General features: G+C 47.9%; 1 protein-coding gene across 1 annotated transcript; it reads left to right on the forward strand.

Annotated features, from left to right (window-relative positions):
• Nucleotides 1-9,672: 9,672 nt before the first annotated feature.
• Nucleotides 9,673-18,371, forward strand: LOC142905357 (uncharacterized). Its single transcript, XM_076067756.1, has 4 exons — nt 9,673-9,902; nt 10,274-10,331; nt 14,332-14,517; nt 17,094-18,371. The coding sequence occupies exons 1-4, from the start codon at nt 9,673-9,675 to the stop codon at nt 17,292-17,294; spliced, it is 675 nt and encodes a 224-aa protein (XP_075923871.1). The 3' UTR covers nt 17,295-18,371.
• Nucleotides 18,372-18,606: the final 235 nt, after the last annotated feature.

Below are 18,606 nucleotides of genomic sequence, written 5' to 3' on the forward strand. Positions count from 1 at the left end.
AGTGGCAGCTGTCCCCGTGGGCAGAGCGATTCTGTGAATTCCCACGTGTTGGGTCGCGATTCGATTCAATAATTATCATCGTTTCGTCTCCTTTTGTCTTGATCATCGTTTGGTTCGTCTAGTTGCACAGTTTTGTTCGCTCCGCTAGCCTCGATGGCGTATGAGCCTGTCATGTGTACATCAATTGCATACACCATGAAATATGGGTTCTTGCATCACGATTCGATAGGTGCAATTTGAACACAAACGTCTATTTTAATCGACTAACACATTATAATCGACAAATCAAAACATCGTTATATGCCCACAGATAAGGAACAAAAACATCGCCAAATCTGTCATTCACACGACCTTATTACAATAAACGTATATAATAGGCTCTCATTTCGTGCAAGAGACGATGCCACTAATTAGTTACCCTTAAAAGCCTCACTGAGTCTCAATACTCATATTCAAGAGGCTCCCCCCACTGGGATGTTTGATCAATACCATTAACCCGAGCACGCAGAGAAGAGCCACCAACGCATCACACGAGCGGACAACATTCTCGAGACGTGGTGTTTTTTTGTTGTTGTTCAAGAGCGTGCTAGGGAAATTCAGAAATTCAGCAAAGTAATCTGGGAGGAAATCAGATGACCCGAGGAACTCCACCACGCATACGAAGTGGGTGACACTCATCACTTCCAAGTTGATTTTGTTTTAACCAGCTAAGAACACAGGAAACCAGAAATATTCTCATTTGCAAGAGTGACCTGCATGGGGGTATTATTATGCCAGTAAGGGGGCGGGGGGGCGATGATTGCTATGTGTAGTCACAATTTAGTAATTTGCGGGTAGTTTTTGAATACGTTTGGCAATATTTTACCGTGACACCTGGCACACAATGGTCTACTCTTGCTGAGGCATCGTGGGATGAAGAACGTCCATGATGAAGCAGACGGAGAGAAGTATCGTGGCTATAACACCCGCAATATGAAACTAAACTAAAAATATGTACATTTTACCAGGTAATGCCCACTATTTTTTTTTATTTTACCACATAAGGCCCACTGAGCTGTATAGTTCTTTTGCCAGAAGCGACCTGGCCACAAATGATAGCTCAAACAAGTGGCTTACCATGAGGAAATGTACAGCAGCCAGATACTCTAAACGCATGTCTCTAAATGTGGAGAGAACATGCACGCAACCACGGGGAGAACGTGCAAACTCTATATATACAAGCGTCAGGGTCTGGATCGGAACCCATGATCTCCTGTATACCAGGCGAGAGGGTGAACATCACGCCACTGTGGCGCATTAATCAGGGCGGTCGCTGGAATCGAACCCTGAACCTACATGCAACTAAGCAGGCGAACCCTCTACCGCGAGGCCACTTGACCGCCCACGCTATCTCTGAAGAAGGGTCATTGCCCGAAACGTTAAACTTCGAGTTGCTCAGTGACAACAACAACAAAAAAACACGCACATCAGTAGTAGCAGCAGCAGCATCAATCAGCAGAGGAACAATGGAAGAAGTCACTCGCGACTCCCGGTCTACTCCCTTGCCCGTGCAGGCGCTCCGCTCCACACGCGCGCATTGGCCGCGCGTTGCCCTTTGGCACGGGGCAATCGCTGGCGGGCCCAGCGCTTTATCGCGTGCCCATAAAGCGCACCTTGATCGCGGCGACGACGGGTCGAGATGGCGGTTGCTAAGGGTGTGTGGAGGGGAGGTGGGGGAGGTGGGTGACTACGGCTGGGTGGGGGGGGGTACGTGGTGCCACGGTGGCTAGGAGATGTTAACTACCTCGTGCGGTACACAGAAAGCCGTGGGTTCGATGCAGACACTGACGCCTGCTGTATATTTGGAGTTTGCGTGTTCTCCCCGTGGGCGTGTGAATTTTTCTCCGGATCCTTTGGGTTTCCCCTCTACATTTAGAACCATGCGTCTAGAGTGTTTGGCTGCAATAAACTCCGAACGATAAGCCACTTCGTTGAGCTATCATTTGTGGCCAGGTCACTTATAAAAAAGAGCTAAATAGCTCAATGGGCCTTACCTGGTAAAATAAAATAAAGACGTTTAGTTCAATTTGTGTATGTAGAACTTATTTCGCACCGTACGTAGCCAACTTGCTAATCGAAGTTGCGGAGTGGAGGTGAACACCGTGACGAGCTCAAGCGTGGAGGGAGAAGAGCAGAAGAGGGATGAAGGCCGCTGATGTTTTTTTTTGTGACGTTGCCGACTGCAATTTCTTGCGCACGTCACAATCAATCGCACAATCCCAAGATTTTGTAACATGGCACTGGTAAAGAATGTAAACCGAGTGAAATAGAAGAGAAAACCCACGTTTTAGTGCGGTCTTAAAAGCACCGCACGCCACGGCTGAGCCACTTCCAGCGGAAGGGTCTCCACTAAGACGGCGCTCGAGAGAGCCCCTCTACGGGGTACTTGGCCTACTCTTCCACGCTGGTCAGACGTCTTGGAAAGAGGTGAGAGTACCCAGACTTTACCCCACCGCACGCGACCTGCCGATCGACAAAGCTGTGATGGTGGTACACAACCCGTGTACACAACCCGTGTACACAACCCGTGTGCACTGCCGCGTGTGTGGACAGGGCCGGTGGGAGATTGAAGGATCATGCGGTCGCGTTGTGTCAAAGTGGCCGTCCATAAATGACGTCACGCGATTTTGGACGATTTCTCGCCCCCCCCCCCTCGTCACACGGCGTCACAAAAAGTCAGACCCCCCCCCTCAATTATGACGTCACAAAGCTCTGCCCCCCCCCCCTCCAAAATCATATTTCCATTTTGACAATAAAACATGCTTCAAATCGCTTTAAACTATTGTCATTGTAGTGCGTATTTAATGTGGCGCTGCACTCTGATGTTGTAGGAGGAAACATTTATTAAAAAGTCTATTTAATTAAGTAGAACGTGTTGTCTATATTTATTTAAAGTTGCGCATTTTGATGTGACGTCACATTTCTCAACCCCCCCCCCCTCCCTCGTCACACATCGTCACAAATGTCTGACGCCCCCCCCCCCCCCCCCCCCTTTAGGTGCGTGACGTCATTTATGGACGGCCTCAAACGACGCGCAGGGAGATGGAACGGGCGACCTATGAATTGCAAGACGATGCCAGTGTTATAACCACAACACCACTGTGTCAGCATCGTTGTGTATAATTGGTGTAAATATTTGTCCCTTCTCTCAAACGAAACTATTCTTTCATTTAAGCAGGTAAAGCCCACTGAGCTAAGTAGCTCTTTTTGTAGAAGCGACCTGACCACAAATGGTAGCTTACTATGTGGACATTTTTAGCAGCCAAATACTCTAAAAGCATGATAGAACCCACGACCTCCTGCATACCAGGCGAGGTAGTTAACATCTCGCCACCCTGGCGCCCCTATATCCGGGTGGTGGCCCCGTTAGGACCAAAGATCTCTCGTTAAAAGGGGACTGCAGAGACATCCTCCTTGTCGCAGCGATTATTATAAGTAGATGCGGCCAAGTGAAACAAGGCGTTTGCGTGTGTGCGCGAAGCTTGGTGTTGCGATCGCTGGGAATTTATTTCACTGCGGGCTGCCAATGCCACGGTGGCGCTATTACGGTAGTGGGTGAAGGCTGTTGTACGTGTTGATCTATAGTCCGTTGATAGCCAAAGAGCCAACCCGTAACCACAGTGAGATTAGATATCGAGAAGGTATGTTACTGGAGAGGAACTCTCATTTGAATGTGAGCACTCTCAATTTGCGTACGCAAATTGGTTCCGGTGTACGGGAAGATACCGAGGAGTGATGGTCATCAGACTCGAATTGCGTTCAAGAGGTCTCCAGTTTGATTTCCTCTCCCGGCGCGGCGGTTAACACAACGGGAGAAGCTTCGTAAATCTCGCTGACTCTGTCCACCATGCAGCATCAGTGGATAAACCCCAGTTAGTAGTTCGGAATGTCGCGAGTGGGTTGGGGTAAAGTGTGGGTACTCTGACCGTCTGGTCAGCTTGGAGGCGGAGACCAAACACGTGGAATTTACCAAACATCCTAGAGTAGCACGCATTCCTCAACTCCCTCTGGTGCAGCTCCTTCTGTTAGCAATGGTGTGAGCTAGCTATTGCAGAGCTGCACCTATATCTTTTCTTAATCGGATTTACGCGCAAACATGTGTCTCATGCAGTAGAGGATAATAAATTCAGCAAGCCTCGTATGTCAAGATGCCATTATATATATAGAGCTTGCATGTGGCGTGTGATTCTCAATTGTGTTGTCATGTGCAATGTATTGATTTGTGCACAGGGTGGTGGGTGTAGTGGCTTGTCCGCTGCTCTAAACCAGTGACCCGAATTCGATTCCTGGCCATGGCTAACATCAGTTGCGAGTGATATACGAAACGCTTTAACCAACACGCACTGAGCGGCGTGCTGAAGGTCAAGCAACTCCCGTATGATCGTCACGCCGTGGGGAGGTCCTCATTCAGCAGTGGATTGTTTAAAAAAAACACATTGATAATGTACTGATGTATCAGTTGAACTAAGTCATTTGCAGTAAAAAACAATGAACATACGGTTTGTATATACATACCATAACAACACGTGAGATTTTAGAACTGAAACAAATATATTTTAAATCAGAAACGTGATACGACATTTACTCAATACGCATGACGTGCGGGGTATATGCGGCTCCGTCACCCAAAATATAATCGAGAAAAAAATCCCCGTGACTGTTTCAGCATTTCAAAAACGTCCTCTTTACATGGATGTCTGAGACGTGACGTGTGTTGTCCTTCCGCGCACCTCCGGTTAGCACGGTTGAGCTACGTACGGTGCGAAATAAGTCCAACGTCCTTTAACGTACGTACACACGGACGTACACGTGGGAGGGACTAGTTTGTGGTGGGGGGGGGTTAGCGAGAGAGGGCATTGGCATGGTCTGCACGGGTCCAGGACCAGGAGGAAGAGCTGAGGCCAGATGGCTGTGGGAAGACTGGAAGTCACATGACTGTCTGCTCTGCAGCAGCTGCGCGATCTGACGGAGGGGAGAAGGCGCTGGCGAGGTGTGGGAGCATCAACAGCGATGGCTTTTGATGACATCTTGATCTTCAATACACATGTCTGTCGTGTTCTCCAAGTCAAAGATAAACACGGTGCACGTACCGTCAGGACAAGGGCATTCCGAATTCATTACTCGTGGATTTACCAACGGGTATCCGTGAGGGAATATCGTTTAAATGACGGAGCCTTGTTTTTTGTGTTAGGAACTTATTATATAAAATAATTTACTGTTTATAAAATCAGAAAGCAAGCCTTTGACCGGTTTCGACTTTGTGAGTGTCATCAGCAGAGGTCATGCCCGTTAGATGAAATGCTGCCGCGTTGCCTGCTATTATTTGTGAGAACACTCTCTCTCTCTACACGAAGATGCCCTGCCACCGCTGTGCAAAATAAACAACCCATATCGCACTGCAGTACACTGTTTATCCTGGTCGCGGATGTTTTTCCTGTTGTCGTTTGTGTTTCCTCCGCTTTATCTTTCGTTTGGAGATCTCATCGCGTCAACTTGTCACCTAATAAACAAACACGTAAACAAACACAAAGCGGTGTGTAAATAGACGAGGCGTGCTGACCAGGCCTCGCCAACAGTACTTGCACCAACATAGCGGCTGGTGCGTTTGCAGCTCTAATACAATGAATCGATTAATATCAATTCTAGAGCTAAGCAATGAATGCGTCTAATTGTCGCGCGCGCGAATGGACTAGTTTCGATTCGTTAACAAAAAAAAATGTTCAGGTTCATCGCAATGTTAAAGAAGAGGACAAAACGGAGCTTTTGAGTCGATCGCGCGCAATCGTGTTACACACACGGTTGTGTGGTGCCAGGTGGAGCAAGCGTAGACGCGACTCCCGGCGTCAACTTGCTCCGCAAGCAATCGAGCAATTGTCCGCACTGAACCGCTGCAATGGAACATCGCAGATGCACGTGTCCGTCTCGCCATACACCGGGGGAGCAGCGAGGACCACGCCAATCTCCAACCGCGGACCGCGTCGTCACGCAAATGTCCTCTTCAATCGTCCATGAATTTCAGATGCCCATCAGGCTTCCTCCTCCTGAAGCCGCCCATCGGATCAGCAAAACCTCAACGTGAACATACAAATGGTCAGCTCCCCGCTATACGACATGAGACATGCCTATTTGAGTCTATGGGCGTCTGTGTAAGTCTGTGCGCATGTATGTGAGTACAGCACTGTACATGTGTCTACCAAGTGAAAGAGTGTGTGAGCACTCGGACAGGGGTCGGCAACCTGCGGCTTTTTTAAGGACTGCTACGCGACAGCTATTGTGAAGGAGAAGGAGGAGCACCGCCGTCTCTTATTCACATTGCATTGCGGCTCTTGACGTATTGAGAGAGGGGTTTTTTTTTTAAATAACAAAAAAAACGATCTCTAAAAAAAAAATGCCTCTGCTTATTAGTATTGTTGTTTTGCTTACCGAGCCCAGGATGGACGAGGGCTGGGGTAGGCCAGCCAGAGCTACCGCCATGCAGGCTGCCCGTCTGGCCCACATACTAAGTGTCCCACGTGGGCTCGCGAGATGCCGCCTGCGATACCGGCCGTTCAAACACCTCCCATCCGCTGGAGCCAGATGACAACAATAACAACAATCGAGGCTCTATTTATCCACGAAAGCCACGCCGAGTCTCTAGCTTATTTGCATGTGGATGTTTAGCCAGCAGTTGCATTAAATTACCGTGTTTTGGGGGGATTTGGAATGTGGGAGGACATTTCAGGAGACGGAGAAAAACCCATCAGGCGAAGACGCGAATGGGTTACAGTCTCACGGAGTCTCACAGCTTAACTGTTGGGAAGCTCGTGCATTTGAGATGTTTGGGCCAGTTCCACTTTGTGTGTGTATGTACGCATGTTGAACTTTGTTCGCATCGTAAGGTAGCCAACTGTGCTAATCGAAGTTTCCGGGGGAAGGACAGCAAACTTAACACAAAAAAGTAGTTCGAAAGAAAGGCGTGTTCAATCTAGGTTACGTGAAAGTGCATAGCTCCAGTGGCTTCCTAATATCGAAAGGAAGAGCGTTCCAGACGGCCGCAGAAGAGCGTCTGAAAGCGCGCGATGCAGTGGCCGTCTTTATTTGATGGCTATGGCCAAAAGCCGCTGCGAGTTCGCGTGATGGTTTACGCCCTGTTACGAGATCGGCAACGTATTGCGGTTCATTTGCGGCAAGCACTGTGCGCGTAATGAGAGGAGAGCGGAGGAAAAAAAATCCAACCGGCATACGAGCGGATGTCGCTGGAAAAATTGACACCGGCGTTATAGACAAGTCAGCGACCTATTTGCTGTGCTGCCATTAGAAACGGTAGCGTACGATATGCAGCACGCGCCAGAGAAACACGTCCGCCGTGGAGATGGAGCGACACAATGAGCTCACGTGCTCGGGTGCTCTGTGAATTGCATTGCGGGACCGCGAGGAATGACGCTGGCTTCGGGAGACCTTCATCCAGCAGTAGACTGATCATGGCAGACGATGATGACTGACTGACTGCTTCTATAAAAAAAATAAAACCAACGCGCCCACTGTTCCATGTACAGCGTCTCTATACGCGGTCGCATTTATTAGACGCTATACAAATCCACATTGTTCCAAAGCCATCATTGCCCGGTACTACAAACACATCCAAAACCAATTATTCCCTCAAGTATGCGTGGCGAGGGTGGTGGTGTTGAAGGGGGGGGGGGGGCTGGGCCAGATCACCCCACACGCCGTGCAGCACCAGCAGTGAGCCCTACCCCCCCCCACATTCATCGCCACTTGGGTAAGAAACAGCACGCACGCTGTTTCCACGTCGCCTCCACAGAGTCTGGCCGCCGCTTGGCTGTTTGGCAAGGCTCTGGCGAATGGGGTGGGGGTTGAGGCTGGGCGGGCGGGGGGGGTGGGGGTGGGCCATCTCGTGACAAGTCAATTAGCGCATAGTTTGAGAGCGCACAAAACCCTGTCGTAAGCGGCCAATTAACCAAACATTTTACACGCGCCCCTTCCCAAACTCGCCGCCCCCCCCCCCCGTTAAGCAGGGGGGGGGGGGGCCTTAAAAAACATAACCACGCGCCGAGGAGTAATCTCCGATAATCCCCATCACTATTTGATAGCGCGCTCACTCAGGAGAGAGAGAGAGAGAGACGCTGCTGTTGCACACAGCCTCGTATATGTATGAAAAAGAAGATAGATTTCTGGTAATAAAACAGGGGAATAGATAGGTTCGAACGTCAATTAGAGATCTTCTGCAAGGCATCAAGTCCGCATTGACCACACAGCCATTGTGGCAAAACACGGATACTGGCAACAAGGTCCCATAGCTATGGCTGTGTGTTGAACTTATTTTGCACCGTACCTAGCCAACCGTGCTCATCGGAGGTACCGGGGGGAGAAGACAACAAACTAAACGCGAGTAGCAGTTCTAAAGAAATGAGTTCGTCAATTGAGATGATGTTAAAGTGCATGACCACAGTGGGTTCCTAATATCGGAAGGAAGAGCGTTCCAGACGGCCGGCAAAAGTGCGTCCGAAAGCGCGCGATACAGTGGCCGCTTTTGTTCGATGGCCGGTCAAAAGCCGCTGGGAGGATATAACACACATACACAGGCTCACCTCTCTGATATGAAGGCGGAGCATTGCCCGAAACGTCGCCTATTACAGTACCGCATATTCATTATAAGGCAATGTTATTGCAATGTCATGGCCTTCCAATGAATCAAATGGTTCTCCGGGACAGAGGTCGCCGGTTCGAACTCCCTGTTGCGCCAGTTGAATTATTGGGACGTTTTTATTTGTTTTTTTTTTATTGCCGCCACCGTCTCTGTCCAGCCGGCAGTATAACTGAGTCCACCACGCTCGACCGATCGGCAGCTCGCGTGTGACGGGGTGAGTGAAGTTCGGCGGGGTACCGTCACCTCGTCTTCCGAGACGTCTTCCGAGGCATCTTCCAAGACGTCTTCCAAGACGGCGTGGAAGAGGGGCAGCGCGAAAGACACGTCTCGAGTCTGGACCCGGAGGGAGCTCCCTTCTCGTGGAGGTACCGTCCGCCGGCAGGGGTTCGAGACCGAGCAGTTGCGGGGCTGCGCCTACGCGACACGATTTGTCTTGCGCAGGCGATAATTCGTCTGCAGCGGGGGGTCAAGGCTAGCGCAGGGGGAACACACCAATTAGAAGAGATTGCTTTCGGCTGATTAATTTGCGAGGCGCGCAAAAAGCCGATTATGTTGCGAGTATTTAAACCGCGATCAGCTCGCACAAGTGCCCACACATCAATTTCTCTTTAAAGGCATTAGAGAGAGCATTTGCTCCCGTGCGCATATATATAGTTCGAGCTAAACGGCTTTATTTTTTTTGCAAGGCTCGTGTAATGTAACGCACTTTTAAATATGACCTCTCTCCACTCATACATACAGCGTATATATAATATTGGACGTGCGTGTCTCTTTTAAGAATAATTTGAAACGTTCCACACGCCGCGATGCAGCTCGCGTTTACAGTCGACTCTCTCATCAATGACTCTCCGACTGACAAGAAGGATGACAGACGTGCATCAACATCACCATCATCATCACCATCATCACCATCATCATCACCATCATCATCAACAGCTGCGGCTACATCATCAACAACAACAACGACGACGGCAGAAACAGGGCTGATGGCAACCCTACCCGACCGAAGGGCGGCTGCTGCCCTTCACGAAGGCACCCTGCAGGCCACGGGTCCGCCCTTCCCGTCTCGTGCTGCCTGCCTGTGCGTGCTGTGCGCCGCGTGGCCCGCCTCCCTGGGCCACGTGTGGCTCCACAGGGCAGGCCCCGCGCAGCTTCTCACGGGGGCAACCGGAGCAGCTCTGGCTGCCCCGACATATGAGCTGAGTTCATCTCAACGGCACGTGGCCGCAGGTGAAGTCACACCGGCACCACGCATGCACAGAGATCGATATCAATAATGATAATAATGATGACATTTGATTGTCCCGTAACCATGCCCATTGAAACAATGGCGCAAATGTCCACACCTGGGTCCGCCCATCAGTATGAATGAGTATTATTAGCAGAACGTCGTTTGGTATGGACTGTTTTTTTCCCGATCAAAATATTATCCATCCGTCTTTGTTTGAGCAGATTATTATTTGATGTGTAGGATCCGGCAACTCTCGAAACTGCACCAGGGCACGTGACCCGTCGGGGCTCAGGCACCGAGCCATGAAGAGGGGGGACATATAAATTGAACGGGGGGCACTTTTTCATTCCTTGCAGCAGGGCATATGCCAACTACGATGGCTGGATCAAAGCGTACGCCAGCCGACTGTGCCGAGTGAAGTGCATTATGCTATGTGGTACTCTAATAGCTATAAGACTACTGTCACGGGAATGTGGAATTTCCATCACTGGCCGAGGGTTGCCTAGACAGTTGAGGGATCTTCATTTGATCAGGGAGACACTGACTGGCAGGTACTTAATATGGATGAAGGCCTCCAGCAGTGGACTGGCCATGGTAAATTGTGATGAGATATACTGGCCCGTGCCATACGAATGTGGATTTTCCACCACTGGATCAGGCCTAATAATTTTGATGAGCAATATTGAACGGTCGTTGAACAGGGAGACAATTTTATTTACATCAGGGATACATTTTCCGAGCTTTATATGCGTTTTTTGTATTAAAATGAGGGATGTTTATTTGCGTATAGTTTGACTAATCTATAGGACAGATATAAAATGTGTATCTCAAATCAATAAAATACAATAAATGAAAAATAACAAAAAAAACATTTATTTTATTTTATTGATTTTTTTACCCACGTGATTTTACCGAAAAAACCAAAGAGTATGAATCCTTGCCGTCACGAAAGCCTCAACTCTAGAATGTGTATCTCCTTTACAAAAATTATCTTAATCATGATGCATGCTTCCATATATACATATATTTAAATGTCGTTGTATTTTTTGACATTTAAAACACAGTGGATGATTACACCAAATACATTTTTCTCGGCTATAATTGAAGTTTGCTCTCCTCCTACTTCAAACTCGAAACGTAGACCCAATGTTTTGACGACCAGAAGTCAGTTGAGGGATTTCAGTGGGTCAGCTGTAACATAAATCAAGTTAACCGAGAATAAATGCTCGGCCTGCCGATTGATTTAAAGCTGCGAAAACAGAGGGGGCTTTGTTGTAACAGAGTGGCTTTATTGCCATTTTTAACGTTGCTTAACCCCCAATGCACTCGCGTGCTAACATTTTTACTCCGCTAAGGTCTAAGGTCAAACGAGCAGTGGTATTGTCCTCTAACCCTGGCGAGTGTCGGCCTGGTCTCGGCGAAAGTAGATTGATATGGCACATCTCAGCGGTGAACACGTGTCGGGCATTGCCAAACCGCTGGCCGTGGGGTAAAGTGTGAGTATGATGGAAGTGGATTTGGAATTTAAATGCAGTGAATTGCAGAACGTGGGATATTATTGTGCGTGTCCCGTGACAAGCTGATTTGAACAATACATGTCTTATATTGGCTCGGCTCATCATCCCTCCGAGGGCCATAAAACGAGTACCATTAAGTGGGGAAGTAAACAGCGGTTGTACTTCATATTCTTAGCTCTTTCGGTAAAGTCACGTGTTATGGTCGAAACGTCGTGATAATTTTTATTGTTTTATATATATTTTATTATGTTATTGTTTCCCTTCAACGTGACTTTACCGAAAGAGCTAAGAATATGAATTACTCCAGTCACGAAAGCTTTAAATCAGCGGTTGTACTATTGACTAACTCGCCCCCGTCATAGGAATGTGGAATGTTCACAATTTACCTAAAGCTGTAAACGGGAAATTATCACCACGCAGCTCTCTTTTTTTTTTTTACAAGAATTGATATTGACTATAAATCACGGCTTTAGAACAAACTGAATTTCATTACGGCATAAATACAGGGGCGTAGCGCGTTTTAGTGGTGTACTTCGATTCACTGCTGTGTTTGCGTGATGCGAGCTGCCAAGGATCTGTTATAGCTGATAAAGTGTGAACACGTACAAGGCAAACTTGAGAGACGCACATTGTACCTCACAAAATTAGAGTCCCTTCCCCCTCCACCCCCCATCTTTTTTAAAATATAAAATCCAATTTTTTTATTGGCCACATGTTATGCAATCGAGACCCTTCCACGTGTAACTCAGCAGTGTGACGTCACCCAGTGTCAGAGAACGGCTCTTGGAAGGTGATGTTAGGGAGCTGCTTCCCTTCGATTACCTTCCACGCACATGAGGTGGAGCTGCACCTTCTCACATGCCTTGCTAAGTGTGTTAATCGCATTGAAATTAATCCAAATATTTTATAAGCATCATATAAACAAAACAAAAACACAATGACAAGGCTGCGATCATCAACAACACTGCAATTGGAACACCGGTTCAATCAATGATGGCAACAAAAAAAAACCCGGATTTGGACCCAGGCTCTCAGCGGTGGTGGCTCAGTGCCTCTGACGTGTGAATGACCCTGAGCCACCAGGCCACCCCCGTGTCGTAATTTACTTCGACATGCCTACAACAAGAGGTGACGCTCGTTAAGTTCGCACCGGGGCGCACGAGCATACCATCACATCAAAGCTCTCTTGCTCCGAGCAAGCGTGGGTGGGCACCTCCTTTAGAAACGGAGCCACCACGTTAATGCTTTCATGGGCCCCTCTACAGCCAAAGCGTTGCTTCCGATTTGGGTCGCTCCCCAGAAACGATTTGCCGTGCGCAGCCAGCCTTGTATTTCCAGTTTAAAACGCACACCGATTTATAGACATCATGCACACACCTACAGTATTCTATCATCTTTGGCAGCACACTCCATAGGAGTTCAATTTTCAACCATGTCCAAGAGTAACCTGGGACATTAATCTGGTGGGGAGGGGGGCGATGATTGCTATGTATAATCCCAATTGAGTAATTTGTCGGTAATTTATAAATTTTGCAAATTTGGACTGTGACGCCGGCACACAATGGACAGCTATTGTGAATGACGTCAGCTTATCTTCCACGTGAGTGTAGCAGATGGAGCATAGTATTATTATGGTTATGACATACCGCAGTAATAACCAGGACGGCCGCTGGATTCGAACCGTGAACCTCTGCAACGAGCGGCTCACGCTAGACCGCGTCACCACCCCAGACATTTGCACCTTTTGTAGCGTGAGAAATTAAAGAGATTTAGAACTTTTCAGTGAACCTGCACGCAGGGTGAAACCAATGAACGTCTCGGACACAACAATTATTGGAGGCCCAACTTCAAAATCCTGAAGTTGTTTTGGGAATTTTTCTAGTTACAGCATAAGCAGAGACTTGACTATATTTGTGCCAATTTCCAGATTTCTATCCCTTTTAGAACATCGTCAAAATGCACATCTTCAGTCACACCTAGAGATAAATAATTATTAGTAACTGCTGGTAGGCTATGCATGGCATCAGGTTTTCGCATCACACTTTTTCCAATAAATACCCTGAAAATTGAGTTATCAATTCCAGGACGTATGATGTCACAGCACTGGAGTATAAAGGAAGGGGGGATACACTCAGGGGAGAGGTTAGCTTCCACTGTCAGGGTGCCACGGTGGCGAGATGTTAACTATCTCGCCTGATATGCAGGAGGTCGTGGGTTCGATCCCGACCCTGACGCCTGCTGTATATTTGGAGTTTGAGTGTCTCTCTCCCTGTGATCGCGTAGATTTTTCTCCGGGTCCTCCGGTTTTTCCCTCCACGTTTAGAGTATTTGGCTGTTATAAATTTCCACATGATAAGCCACGTGATAAGCCACCTCATTGAGCTATCATCTGTGACCAGGTCGCTTCTGAGAAAGATCAAAATAGCTCGGTGGGCATTACCTGGTGAAATAAAATAAAAAAAAGTTTAGTTTTGTTCTTGACTAACGGCCATCATCACTTCTATAGCGACGTGTCCTGCTCAAGCCTATTCAATTTACAGTATTTCCTCGTTTTTCACGAACTCGTCATCCGCGATTTTGGCTATCAGCGAATCGCATTTGGAACACTCCACGACTGCATCGAGAGAGAGAGAGAACATGACGAGATAAAGACATGAGAGAGAATGTGATGCGAGAAAGTGACGAGATAAAGTAATGAGATAATTTGTGTATTTCCACAGCTTATTTACGTATTTATTAAGGTCATTCATTGAGGCAAATATCATTATCCGTGAAATTTGCTATTCACGAGCATCTCCGAAACGTAACCCTCGCGAATAACGAGGGCATACTGTACTTAACAAGGTGTCGGCCCCATTAAGGATTGGGTCAGTTGTGGTCGCGTCTCAGTTCCATAGGCTGCTCCTGACTGCCCCTCACTGCCCCAAGGGGCACACCTGCCCACAGGTGCCGAGAAGCGAGCACGCACCGCGTTCAGCAGCGGGCAGCTCTTGGCTCTGGAGCGAGAGTTTTCAGCCAGCCGATACCTGTCCCGACTGCGACGAATCCACGTGGCCGCTCGCCTGCGCCTCTCCGAGAAACAGGTGCAGCTCTCTCACCCCCTCCCACATTCTCTGCTCTCCTCTCCAACCTTTCCCCGCGCCTCCGATTAGCAGGGTTGGTTACGTACGGTGCGAAAGAAGTTCAAACATACGGTAGATACAACCCTCTCATCTCCAGCCCTCTCCTCCCCCCCCACCCCCTCTCACCCTCTCCTCGCCTGTCATCTCCTTTTCTCATCACCTCTCTTTACACCCCTCCGCTCTAATATCCTCTGCCACCATCTCCTCTCTACTCCTCCCTCCCCTTTTCTGTACTCGCCCCACTTCTCCCCAAGCCGATCCTCTCCTGTTCCACCCTCCCCTCTCCCGCCCTCTCCTCTGCTCTCCTATTCTCAACATTCCCACCCTCTCCTCTTCCTCTCTCGAAATGTCCCTCCATTGAATGTAATACCTCAGTGGGCTTTGCCTGGTAGGATGTGGATGGTTGAGTGTTGTATTTGTATGTGTCTGGGTGATTTGTTTACCTTAATTGCACTTTGCACTACGATCATGTTTTTGTAACTGCTTGTTATTGTAACGTTCTTACCAGCCCCTACTGGACATCTGTGAAAAAAGAGCTTCATAGCTCCTCGGATTTCTCCAGTATAAATAAATATTCCGATTCTGAACTCAGGTCGCCCGACAGAGCAGTGCTCTACTTACAGACGCTCTTCTCCGATTCAGTTGAAGTTCTTGTACCGTTTTTTTCATTTTCTCTGAAATAATGTTGGTCTCATTCCAAAGCCACATCTAAATGAAGTAATTATTTACAAAGTAAGTGGATTCATGGAGATTACCCGAGTTTATTGAGAAAGAAATACATTGTGTTGAAATCGCCCCACACCATCGAACCCACATTATCGCAGCACCACCAGCAGCAGCAGGCACGTGACAATTCGCAGTCACGGATTATCATCGATTCTAAAACCCACGATAGATGCAGCGAATTGTGCAGGTAAGAATCGACTGGAATATTTGAGAATCATGCAAATGTTTGATTTAAACCCAATGATTGGAACATGACAGAACGAGACAAATATAGCCCAGACAGTATAAATAATACTCATTTAAAGCCTTACGACAATCCTCTGCTTAGTTAAGGACTCCTATCCCATTGTCAGCCATGGGGGTTGTGTGCCCCACAATTCACTCCGTTGGTTATTGCAGGTCTGGTGAAGGGGGCAGCCCACACGTGGTTCAGAAGTCACACGCCACCAATGTTAGCCGTGGCCAGAAATCAAATTCAAGTCGCCGGGTTCATAACCCCGAAAGGCGCTCCAAGTTGGAGGCCGCTGTGCCCGACGTGGGGCTAGCGAGCGAGTGAGCGAGCGACTCCAGGGCCGCACCTTCACATTTATCTGCACCTTTAGGACACTAGGAGCACCCCAATGTGAGCTCCATTCACTTTCTGTGTTGAGTTTTTATAAAAAATATATATATAATTGATACGATACTCACAAACAATAGCTTTGGGTTCTCGTTAGTTGGTGTTTAAAAGAATAACCCATACGTGTAAGTATGTATGAATGCATGCGAATGCTGTTACTTGTCATTTTCACTTCACGCCCGACACTGGCCCCGCGTTTTCAGCCTCCTTTTCTTGGTGCGATCACCTGGCTGGCTGGCTGGGCTGTAGTGAATTGCCGTGTTATTACAGGCAGGAGGTAATGAGTAAATATTTGTGCCGTGTGCCCGGTGCGCTCACCAATTTAGGTTGTGGGTCCCTCTCTCTCTCTCCCTCTATTGAGCGGGGATTAGGCCACTAATGACTGGGCATGTACCAAACCTCGTCACCCACCCCTCAACCCCCATGATGGGATTAATTCACGTGACTGTGGGGAAGAAGGTGGGGGGAGTTTGGGAGTGCAACAAAGTGCGATTTGATTAGCATGGTCGGCTACGTACGGTGCGAAAGAGGTTCAACATACATCTGATATTTTGATTTAAAGCTTTCGTGACTGCAGTAATTCATATTCTTAGCTCTTTCGGTCAAGTCACGTTGAAGGGAAACAATAAAATATATAAAAAACAATAAAGGTTCTCACGACGTTTCGACCATAACACACCTGATGACGACCGTTTGTGTTATGGTCGAAACGTCGTGATAATTTTTATTGTTTTATATATATTTTATTGTTTCCCTTCAACGTGACTTTACCGAAAGAGCTAAGAATATAGATCTGATACTTAATTCTGGTCTTGATGGTAATATCTTTTCATTGCTATCTGTCTCATTTGCATTGTCTATAAGTTTTATTGTCTGGTGAGGTGGGGCCGTGGTGCAATGATCAGCGCATTCGCCATGCACTCAGCAAACCCGCATTGGATTCACTCTCACAAATTCCCTCTGTCACGTGGTTACATTCCATTTGCGATGTTTAAAAAAAAATGTTGAAAATATTCCAAGATAAGCATTTAAGCATTATGGTGAATGTACGAAGAATTTGCAAAGCCTTTGTGAACAAAAAGCAATGAATTCTCAATAAAGTTAAACTGGATGTTGGTGGAGCGTTGTTGAGCGCACTGCGCTATAATCCTGGAAAACTGAGTTCGATTCTGCGGTGGCCATCTCTCCGCAGGTCAAAATCTGGTTCCAGAACCGACGCGTCAAGCAAAAGAAGAGTGAGACGCCGTGTTCGTCTTCCACGCTGTGCTCCTCCTCCTCTTCCTCCTCGTCGTCGTCACCGTCGTCGTCGTCGTCGCCCCGCGTAGAGCTGCCCACGAGCTGCCACTGTGAATGCAAGAACCACGCGGAGGCAGAGGCGGCGGCGCGGCCGTGAAGCCGGCGGGCGACGCAAGGGGCGACGGATTCGCGGAGCGCGATCTAAGTCCATCGGCAGCTTCGCGGTCGGTGAGGTGAAGCGTTGGGGATACTCTCGCCGCTGGCCGGAGGTGCTCCAGTTGGAGGTCACTCTGTCCACCGTGGCACGAGTGGGCGATCGCAGGGCCACATCTTCACCTTTATCTGCACCTTTAGGACATGAGGAGCATCCCAATGTGAGCTCCATTCACTTTCTGCGTTGTGTTCTTCAAATGTATATTTATGTTATTTCAATTATAATTTATACAATACTCACGGCAACCGTTGGTGGTACAAACGATAGTTTTGGGTCAGCGTTAGTTGGTGTTTCGAAGGTTGTGATGAATTCCTACTTACAAACATTCCACCGCTGCGTAATAGCTGGGCAAGTAATGATGCATTGATCCATGACACGATACATACGTCGAATCGTGCGTGTGGGAATCAATTATGAATTCATATATCTCGTAATTAAATTATTTACCCAGCTAAGCATCTCTGAGTCTTAAGACTCTTCTCCAGAAAGGTCATCGACTGGGACATTGGGCCAACGTCATTGTGGCACTGTTTGGCTTCGTGTTGGAGGAAATCGCAATGCGAGGCACACGAAGTGGGTGACACTCAACACCGCCATCTGCTGGTCATACCTCGCAGATACTGCAACACCTGGCAAGCCCCAGCGATCACCCATTCAAGTACTAACCGCACCCAATCCTGCTCAGCTTTCGTGATATCATGAAATCCGGCCAAATTATCGTGGAATCTATTCACGTGACCTCACGTCCACTGACGGTGCTACAATCACGGCATCGTTAATATAAATCGATTGAATCCAATCGGAATTGTGGAAATTCAGGGTAAGGTGGAACGCTACAATGCCGAGTCGCAGCTGAGAGCGGCCAAATCCAACCAGCCATGCAGTCGTAGGTTCACCTCCCCCCACCGTGTTGTTGCACTTCCAACGGGTGAGAGAGAAGAGGGCGCTCCGATAGAAACTGTGAGCGAGCTACTGCAGACAAAGGCTCTTGAGGTTGGTCCAAGGAGGTTATTTTTTTGCAATGAAAGGCCAAACACGTGGTACGAACCTAATGGGTTGTGTTCAAGCCTCGTGTTTTAGCCCGGGCCAGGGTCCAGCATTTCACAGACAACCAAACAATTACCCTCCGTTTGACATTGTTCAATTTACATGTGGTTGTAAAAAAAACAAACTGGTATATTCATATGAAATGTTTTTTTGGGTTAGATCGCGTTATTTAAAAATGTGTCGCATATAACGCGATCTAACCCAAAAA

The sequence above is a fragment of the Petromyzon marinus genome, chromosome 18 (assembly GCF_048934315.1).
Source record: "Petromyzon marinus isolate PM22_M1 ecotype Great Lakes invasive population chromosome 18, UKy_Petmar_22M1.pri1.0, whole genome shotgun sequence".
Taxonomy (NCBI): Eukaryota; Metazoa; Chordata; class Hyperoartia; order Petromyzontiformes; family Petromyzontidae; genus Petromyzon; species Petromyzon marinus.